Raw genomic sequence first — 10,022 nt, forward strand, 5'->3', positions numbered from 1 at the left:
CAAAATTCTAAAATATTTCCTAAATTTATGAACCTTTTGAATTCACCAAGATTTTTAGTTTCATGGACTTCTTGAAATTAGAAGAATTTTTTTACGATTTTGAAAAATCTTGTACACAACAAATTCTGAAAATAAGGCTCAAAACCGGTGGCGGCCGAGCCTATGCTGACCCACTACGGCGACGGAAAATGTCCAAATTGATAAAGGAGCCAAACCACGTATGATTGCTTTCCAAAGTCTTATGCATGGAACAAGACCTCTCGGCTACGTGATGCATGTGCCCAATAACATTGAATTTCAGCCTATGTACATTGTGTTTAAAACATTTGAGTCATCACCAGAGCTTATGTCGGTATTCAGTTACCAGTAAAAGGGTCCGTTCACTATTCATTTTTAGGTAAAGCTAGATAATTACATTCGCGTTGCAACAGGGACACAAATATATTTTTGGCATAACTTCCCCGTAATCCCGTAATGTGCGTTTCCTGAGGTTCTCCACATCGCATCTGGAACCTCCCATGTCCCTCCCGTGGACGACGAGGGGGGGGGGGGGGGTGCCGCAGCCGCCGCCACCAACACCTTCTCTTCCTTCCTCCCTCTCACCGCCGCCAAAGGATGCGGTCGGGCAAAGCATGGCCGGCGTCGGCGGCGGCGGGTGCCAAGGGGCTAGGCCGCGATACCGCGATGGCGAGGGTCACAGTGGTGTGCCGGTGTATCCCCATGACGGCGTCGTTCAGGATCGACGACGCACGACGGGCTTCGAGGTGGAGGATTATGCAGACGAGGAGATGGCGACGGAACGGGATCCATCTGATCTGGCGTCCGCGGTATGTGTGTAGCGTGGGCCGGTGTCCTCCGCCATGGCGGCGATGGTGTCGGCATGGGAGGAGGCAACGGTGTGGTGGCGGTACTAGTGCTCTCGTCGCATCACGACAATAATCTGCATGACCGGTCCTCCTTGATCTGGCCCTAGACATTAAAAACATTGCTCTCGTCGCATCACGACAATAATTTGCTAATTAATATCATTGCATGCAATGTATTGATCAATGCATGTTGTGCTAGTTAGTCTCAAGTCATTAAAAACATACATGCCTCACGTCTCTTATTGGTTGATTCCTTTATTCATGTCAAAAAACAAGAAACGAGGTGAAAGTTAATGCATCATGCCTAAGTGTTTTGGGATTATTTGGTTTTCGTAAGATGACTTATTCACCGAGACGGAGGGAGTATGATGTTCATTGGTTGTGTCTGGCAATTGCTTCGTTGAATGTATTGTTTTGAGAGCTCAAACTTTTTCCAGGGTGAAAACCTAAGATCTTAGATCGGGCGACGACGGTGCTTCTGCTTCCTTCTTGTGGACGTTCTTTTTGGAGACCTTTTATGTTTTCCGGGTGTTGTCTTTGATGGTGGTTTGTGTGTTGCTGCTGAGAGGAGTCGTTCACTGTGACGAGGCCTTTATTTTTTGTTTTTTAATTATTTTTTTCTTTTCTGATTGTGTGTATCTTGGATGTCTTTAAGACATTTTATTGGTACAAAGGTTGTGTATAATTGATATCTTCGCGATATTAATATATTTCTTTTAAAAAAAATGTTTTTGTGTGATTATAACTTGCCAGCTTTGTTTCCTCTTAAGGCAGCAGACGGGAGTCAGCTTAGTTAGGATAGTTTCCAGGGTTTTTTTTTAGACAAGGATAGTAATAAATGAGATGTATACCTTTCAAGCTCCAATAAGACCCTGTTTGGAACCACAATAGATTATGATAATCTGGATTATGAAGGTAGATTATATAATCTGGTTTATAAAAATAATTCAGGTAGACATGTTTGAAGGCCAGATTATATAAACTGTAATCCAGGTTCTACATTGCATAATGACATGTCCGCCCTCTGTTTTATTTTAAAAAAAAGGAGGGTGGCGGTGGTAGGAATGTAATTATCTCAAACTTTACAAAGGTAATGGGTCATTAGCAATCCATAATCTGATTTTAGCTGGTGTAGAGTAGATTATGAGTTTTTAATAATCTGTCTATCTAATTTTTATAATCTACACCATAATCTGTCCTGTTTGGAGACATAATAGATTATAAGAACTGGATTATATAATCTGGGTGGTTCCAAACAGGGCCTAAGACGAGCTGATTTCGGTTCTTGTATCGAGTGTTTTTTTCGTTCTATTCGTTTTGCCTCCCTTTTTTGGGTTTATGTTTCATAGTGAAAAAACAAGATTTAAAAAGTAGTAATAAATGAGATTATCTTTTTAAGATATTCAGCATGTATTTGCAAAATATTCACTATACCGTTAAAAAAAATTGAATGTATTTCAAAATTATAAGGATATTCGACTCTCACCCACTCTAAATCGTTTGAGACTGAAAGGCCTTGGTGTTGTCGTCATTGTTGTATACTGTAAAATAAAATCTAGTGTGCGGTCAAAAATAATGTTCAGCATGTATTAAAAATTGTCTGACATACACTAAAAATGTTTGACATATACAGAAAAAACGTTCATTAGGTACGAAATGACGTTGAACCTGTATAAAAACGTAAAAGGGAAAAGGAAGGAAATAACCTGTAGAAAAAGTAAGTTAGTTGTAAAGAAACCAAGAACATGGTTTAAAAATCTTTAAAACCGAAATAAAAACAAAAAAGCAATATAAGAAGTAAATATAAAAATCATAAAACAGTACAAACTAAAATTGAATATAATGTAGGTTTTCTTTTCCGCGAAAAGTAATCTACTGAAACGTTTAGCGCTAGCTCTAAACTCGGGTCGGCCCATTGTTTTGTCGTTGTAAGACTAATCTACTGAAATATGTGAAGCTTGCGGTGATTTCTTACTCGGCACCTGGTTTCTTATTATCCTATTTGACGTATATTGTGTCAAATTATCGACCTTTCGCATAAGGGGCTGTTGATCGAAGCGCTAAGTTGGGCCGGCCTGTAGCAGCGATTCCGGTTTTAGGAACTTTTCAAAGATTTCTAACTGGTTTTTATCGGTTTTGGAAACATTTTAGACTTTTTTAGCCGGTTTTTATGGTTTTGGAACTTTCTAGAAGATTCCCTCAACCGGTTTTTCTTTTTTCGTTTCCTTTTTTCTTTTTTCTTTTTTGTTTCTTTTTTTCAGTTTCTATTTCAAAAATGTTCTGAATTTTCAAAAAATGTTCCGAAATTTGATAAAAATGTTCTGGAATTTGACGAAATGTTTCCGGTATTTGAAAAATGTTCTGAAAATTGACATATTTTTATGGAATTTCAGAAAAAGTTCCAGAATTTTGAAAAAATGTTCCAGAATTTGAGAAAATGTTCCGGAATTTGAAAAATGTTCTGGAATTCTAATCAAAATGTTTCATATTTTTCAGAAAATGTTCGGAAATTAGAAAAAAGGTTCCTGGTTTTAAAAAATAGTTCGCGCTTCCAAATTTGTTCACAACATTTCAAAATTATTCTTGTTTTCAATTTTTGTTCCAAAGATTCAAAAAATGTCCGTGCTTTTATTTTTTTCACGCTATCAAATTTGTTCAGGATTATTCAGAAATGTTCTCGGTTTCAAAATTTGTTCTCAAGATTCAAAAAATGTTTTCAAGTTCTACTTGTTCGTGTGAATTGGAGTTTAAAAAATGTTCCCTTTATCACAAAAGTGTTCGCATTCAGAAAATTCTCCTTGCATTAACAAGAACATTTTTTGAAAATCTCGCACATTTTTTGAAGTTATGAATGGTTTTTTTGAATGCAAGAGTTTTTTAAATTGGGAATACTTTGAAAACACAAACACTTTTTAAAATTGGTGAACATTGTTTGTAAACACCGAACATATTTTCAAACACTTTTGATTTCTGAACAATTTGTTAGAGTGAGAATAATTTTTAAACAATTTTGATTTCTGAACTTTTTCAACTATCGAAAAATGAGACACAAAATTTTGGGTACATTTTTTCGAAAAAAAGGTTGGAGTTTTGAATAATTGCGCCATTACAAAACTGTTCCTGATTTTAAATAAAAAAATAAATCGAAATCTCAACCCCCGCTATATGTTTTTATATTATTCTGTGCCTTTTATGAAAAGAAGCTGATATTGGTTTGTTGGCTAACAGGTTGTTGTTAGTGACCTGCGCTGCGCAAGGTCTTAGGATCACAAGCACGGTTTTCTCTCGATTCTTTTCTTCTTTTTTGCCGCGTGATAGGGAAACAACACAAGCACGGTCAGTGGGCCGGCCCAGGCGGAGGGCTGCCTGTGCGAAACCCGGCCATCCTGCCGCAGATTGCGGCGTATAGGGGCTCCCGAGAGAAAACGCAGCGAAAGAGATGAACCGAAGAAACGCACGGGCCCAGAAAAGCCCGCCAGTAGACACCTCTGTGCGAAGCGGCAACTATTGAATGCAGAATGCGTTCAATAGGACCTCCCACTTCACAGGTCGCTCATGTAAGACTTATGGGAATAGCTTCACTGATTGTTGAATTGTTCGGTTTTCAGATGCTCCCAGGTGTATTTTTAGTGTTTGTTTTTTGCTGGTTTTTCTATGTGTTCGTTTGGTCTTTTTTTTCATTTTTTTTCTTTTCTATCTTTTTCAAATTTCAGATCATCACCAGAGCATTTAACGGTCTGCTTGTCGAAGCATTTTTCTATCTTTTTCATTCGTGAACTTTTTCAGATTCATGAGGTTTCGAAAATTTAACGGTCTGCTTGTCGAAGCATTTTAAAAACAATTTATTAAGAAATGGTAATCTTGTATATTTAGTAACTGTGGATTTTAGACTATATACCTCCTGCTCCAAACATTTGAGATCATCACCAGAGCCTATGTCGATATTAAACCACCAGTAAAAGGGTCGGATCAGTGTTGTTAAAACTAGATAATTGCATGCTTGTTACAACAGGGACACAAAGATTTTGTGCGCAATCATGCTGATTACATACCAAAATATACAGTAGATAAACTAGAGTCACGTCACACTATTGCTGGATCACATGTGTTCTCAGTTACTACTCAATGCAAGTTAATCCCTTTGTAAATCAATATGCTAATCTTATATGCATTCAAACATAATACTTGTTTCTTTCAAAAAACTATATGACGAGGCTAGTTCTAACTGAAATAGCTAGAGGTGAGTTACAACGATGATGTCGATTTATTTTGTCTATGGTGCAATGCTGTAAAATTTTCTTCGATGCTGATGATTTCAGCATAAACATCCTCTGTTGTCGGCCGACTTTTTGCTGACATATCAGAACACTTTAGACCAAGTTTAGCTAGTCTAGTGACACACCATTTTGTTTCAGCCACTGGAAGAATTTCTCCTCCTTCTCCATCATATGTCATAAGACTTGGTTCTAAGATCTCACCAATTTCCTGTGAAAGTGCTGCTTCCACGAAGTTATGAAGGTTCATACCGTCCTGAAACATATCATCTGTTGGATGCTTTCCTGTGATCATCTCTAAAAGAATAATTCCGTAGCTATAGATATCACCCTCTGTTGAGATCTTGCAACCCATGCCATATTCTGCAATGTTACACAAAAAGTTCTTGAGAAATATTCACTTGTTGAGGTATGACAAACATTCTAGATGCTTTTACATGACACTAACTTTGTACACATGTATCTATATATAATACATATCATATATAAATATATAATAGAAATGATGCATGGCTCACCAGGTGCGATATATCCAACCGATCCTCTCGGTCCAGCAATAGTTGATGACTTACTAATCCCCGTTGAAGAGTTTGCACGAAGAAATTTTGCGAGTCCAAAGTCACTAAGACATGCAACCATTTCTTCACCCAGAAGGACATTGCGTGGTTTTAAATCACAATGAACCAAAGGAGGGCTGCATCGATTATGGAGATAATCTAATGCAGCAGCTATGTCCATAGCTATTGTTATCCTTGAGCCCAAACCTAGTGATGCTTTCGGGTTGGCTTTGTTAGCTTTTGGATAGAGCCAACTTTCTAGGTTACCATGTTCCATGTACTCAAGAATAAGTGCTTTGAATTCATTTCCTCTTGGATCAGTGGTTGAGCATAAACTAATCACCCTAATAAGATTCCGGTGACGAATGTTTCTTAGTGCATCACACTCAGCGAAGAAACTCTTTGATGCTCCAAATTGGTCAAGCCTGAACACCTTAATGGCAATGTCTTGAAATTCTGAATGGCCTCTGTATACCATACCAAAGCTTCCCGAACCGACAAAACTAGCTGAACAGAAACCATCTGTTGCTTTATATAAATCCATGTATGAGTATCTGTTATGCTCCCTGAACGACGCGGTGACGTGTCCCTCTGTTTCTATACCTTTCTTTTTCAGAAGAATGAATGCAAGACATGCCAGGGAGATTATAACAATAGTAGTAAGTGGAACCACAATAGCTACAACATGGGTGGTTTTCTTCCTTCTGGAAGCTAATGTGGTGCAAAGTGGCACTTGTTCCATTGGAGAACTTGCACATATTTTTTTGTTTCCTTGGATGAACACTGCACTTGAATTGGCGAAAACACCGCCTTTCGGGACTAGTCCCTCAAAGTTATTGAAGGATAAGTTAAGAAAATATAGGGAGGTTAATGACTCCAAAAAATCTGGAATTTCACCGGACAAGTTATTTTGAGATAGATCCATCTTATTGATTCCTCTTAAAGTCCCAAGAGACTTTGGAATTTCTCCTCGCAACAAATTTGCCTCCAAAGAGAGTGATTCCAAAAGAAGGCATTGGCTGAGTGTGGAAGGAATCTCACCAGATAATTGGTTGTTGGATATACTAAGTGAATTCAAATTCATCAAACTACCTATCTGAGAAGGTATGTTCCCATTGAGTCGGTTATAGGAAAGATCCAAGCCTTTAGAAAGTGTTGAAATGGAAAAGAGTTCTGATGGAATGCTTCCGTATAAATTATTGGAAGAAAGGTTCAGCAACAACAAATTTTTACAACCTTCTAAACTAGGAGGTATTTGACCGGTCAAATTATTTTCCATGAGATAAAGTTCAGTGAGTCGCTCTAGTTTCCCAATCGACTGTGGGATTTCTCCAGAAAGTTTGTTGTGGGATAAGCTTAGCAGTGACATATTCACAAGATTTCCAAGGGTATCAGGAATGCGTCCTGAGAGTGAATTAATTTGCATCACAAGAGCTGTTAGGCCTTTGAGTTTTCCTATCTCCGATGGTATTTCACCGGTCAGTTGGTTGTCAGATAGCAGAAGCACCTCTAGGCTGTTTGAAAGATCCCCAAAAGAGGTAGGCATTGTCCCCCCAAGGCCATTAAAATCCAAACATAACATCTTTAGTTTAGTACAATTTGTTAGAGAAGACAAGAAAGTCCAATCTCCAGATTTAAGCATGTTTGTCCCCACATCTAAGATTTTCAACCTGCTCAAGTGTCCCAATGGAGGAATAACACCAGTGAGTGAATTTTGACGAAGGTCTAAATTTTTGAGGTTTGAGGCGTTGCCCAATGAAGCGGGAATCGGGCCATCGAATTGGTTTCCTCCTAGTATCAGCTCTGTCATGTTTGGAAGAGTGAAGCCAATGTCCGTGGGAATTCTCCCAACAAGTTGGTTGAGACTAAGGCTAAGATAAGTAAGGGAAGTGTTTGTGTAAATTTCTAGAGGGACAATGCCAGAAAAATTATTATCTTTTAAGTTCAGTACTTGCAAACCTGAAATCTTTCCTAAGCTCTCTGGAATGCTTCCCTGAAAGTTGTTTTGAGCAAGCAGAAGGGAAGACAGGGAAGACATGTTTCCAATTGAAGAAGGAATACCCCCAGAGAGGTAGTTTTTAGTTAGTGAAAGGTATTGCAGTGGTGCAGAGGTTTGAAGGAAAGGTGGGATAGATCCTGAAAGGTTATTATGTGACATATCTATGTAGGAAATGGTCGTGCTATTGAACAGGGCAGGAGGGATTCCTCCACCGAGGCTGTTATTTCTTAGATTCACCGACGTGAGAGAACCGCTAGTCCCCAAAAACTCTGGAATGTTTCCAGTGAGCATGTTGCTGGTGAGCAATAGCACAGAAAGGTTGGGAAGCAAACCGAACCTGGATGGGATGCTTCCCTGAAGATTGTTGTTGCTGAGAACAATTTCCCGGAGAAGCAAACACTCAGCGAGAGCTTGCGGGATCTCACCTTCAAGGGAGTTCCTCTCCAGGCTTATGGTCTCGAGTTGGGAACAAGAAGATATGGCATCAGGGATGGCACCATCCAGGGAGTTCATGCTAAGGTTGAGGTATGTGAGCCGGGTCAACCGGCCGATGTCGGGGGAGATGTGGCCATTGAGATGGTTATTTGGCATGTGGATTCTGTCTAGGAAATCAAGCTCCGTGACGCAGGGAAATATTTGGCCGGTGAGGTTTAGTGACTCGAGGTCTAACGAAACAACGCGAGACGCGTTAAGCGTGCTGCATCTCACTCCTTGCCAATCGCAGGGCGTGAGAGACACGTTGCTCCAAGAAGCTAGTGCTCGTGAGGGGTCGGAGAGCTGGGACTTGAGGCAGAGAAGTGCATCCAGATCAGTGGAGTGCACGCAGGGAAGTAGGATTAGCAAAGGAATCGTGGTGAAAACAAGCCGCAAGAACAGGTTGTGTGTGGCTAGACGAGGCATTTTTTTTGCTTGTGTGCTGGATGAACACTTGGTTCATGGTAGCGTGTTCATATATATAGATGGAACCATGCCTAGCTAGATGAACTGAAGATGAGTGAGAGCAACGAACTTGGGAAAGGACATGTGGCATGTATTGCTTGGGGTTATAATATATTAGTGCAACATCAGCTTTGGACAAGTTGCACTAGTTGACTTTGACTGATTTTTGTTTTAATCGGCCGGCCTGCAGCGATGTTGCATTAGTCGCCTCCTGTCCCAGTCACACACGTAATCACACACAGCTAGTTAAAACAGGTTCCTTCAGGCTGAAGAAATTAGCGATAGCGTTCAGGTTGAAGAAGTTAGACCGGCGCAGCTCCTGGCCACATCAAACCTGATATTTCCTAACGAACATTTATTTCGGTAAGACGTTTAGCGTCACCACACACTGTTTTATTCAAGGGCCACACGCATTATACGTCTCCCAACCTCGACCACACACAGAGACGCATGCATCCAGTCGTTTCTACACGATGTTTGCCTCTCGCATATCGATTCAACGGATTGCTCTTTGAATTATCGCTCATGGCATGGACTTTGTTCATCTTATTTCGTTTTCGATCAACTGTAGACGACCTCAGCCACACATTTAGTTATACATATTCGGACGTACGTTGCGTGTCTAAAATATATTGCACTGACTTGGACTTTTGATGCCACCAGCGATTGCCTCAGCTACACCGTCACGAACGAACACATTTAGTTTGACCGGATGCTGCTATTTTCTCAAGTATCAAGTGTTCACAGTTAAGAGTATATCCAATATAGTCCATGTACACACTTAACAGTATTTATAGGAGTACACAATAGTTCATATAGACCATCATCTTGTTCTAGCTTTAGCATATTATTAAAACAAATGCAGACAGTTAACCTATCATGTTAATCTACATAGACTAAATTATCATACATAGAACATATTCTTGTATATGATTAAGGAAAACTTAATGTAGGATAATGCAATCGATGACATCATGAAGTTATCATGGATTGGACAACGTTGCCGTTTTTGAGTTGGACTTCTTTTTTTGCGGGCTTCGGATATGGTTTACCATATGGACTCTTGCCAGATAATATGTGTGTCCCGCATAGGCTATATATTAAGTATCGCAAGTCCTTAAGGCATAAGGCCTAAATTGCATTGGTAATTATGAATTTTAATTAGATGTGTATTTATTTATACAAAAATACATTGTTGTTATTGATAGATCCCGTGGATCGTCAAGGCTAGATGTGTTCGGTAATAGTAATAGATCATTACCTTGTGATGAACTCGATGAGTTCCCTCCGGTGACCGTCGTGAGGTGGTGACGACGGTGGGGAAGGAGAGAGATCCGGTAGTGGCGGTGATGGACTTCCCGTCGCTTCAGTGCATCCCTCTAGATCG

At 39.7% G+C, this 10,022-nt stretch overlaps 1 protein-coding gene across 1 annotated transcript; it reads right to left on the reverse strand.

Annotated features, from left to right (window-relative positions):
• Nucleotides 1-4,732: 4,732 nt before the first annotated feature.
• LOC123409039 (receptor kinase-like protein Xa21) lies at nucleotides 4,733-8,608 on the reverse strand. The gene is made up of 2 exons (XM_045102036.1): nucleotides 5,659-8,608; nucleotides 4,733-5,503 (listed from the first exon to the last, which is right to left on the reverse strand). Exons 1-2 carry the CDS (start codon nucleotides 8,594-8,596, stop codon nucleotides 5,112-5,114), a joined length of 3,330 nt encoding a protein of 1,109 aa, XP_044957971.1. The 5' UTR covers nucleotides 8,597-8,608; the 3' UTR covers nucleotides 4,733-5,111.
• Nucleotides 8,609-10,022: the final 1,414 nt, after the last annotated feature.

Source organism: Hordeum vulgare, chromosome 7H (assembly GCF_904849725.1).
Source record: "Hordeum vulgare subsp. vulgare chromosome 7H, MorexV3_pseudomolecules_assembly, whole genome shotgun sequence".
In the NCBI taxonomy this organism is placed as follows: domain Eukaryota; kingdom Viridiplantae; phylum Streptophyta; class Magnoliopsida; order Poales; family Poaceae; genus Hordeum; species Hordeum vulgare.

Excerpts from the sequence above, each read along its gene's own strand:
- LOC123409039 (XM_045102036.1), bottom strand. The coding sequence starts at position 8,596 with ATGCCTCGTCTAGCCACACACAACCTGTTCTTGCGGCTTGTTTTCACC. Across the intron at positions 5,504-5,658 it reads GGTTGGATATATCGCACCTG|AATATGGCATGGGTTGCAAG; the intron begins GTGAGCCATGCA and ends GTAACATTGCAG.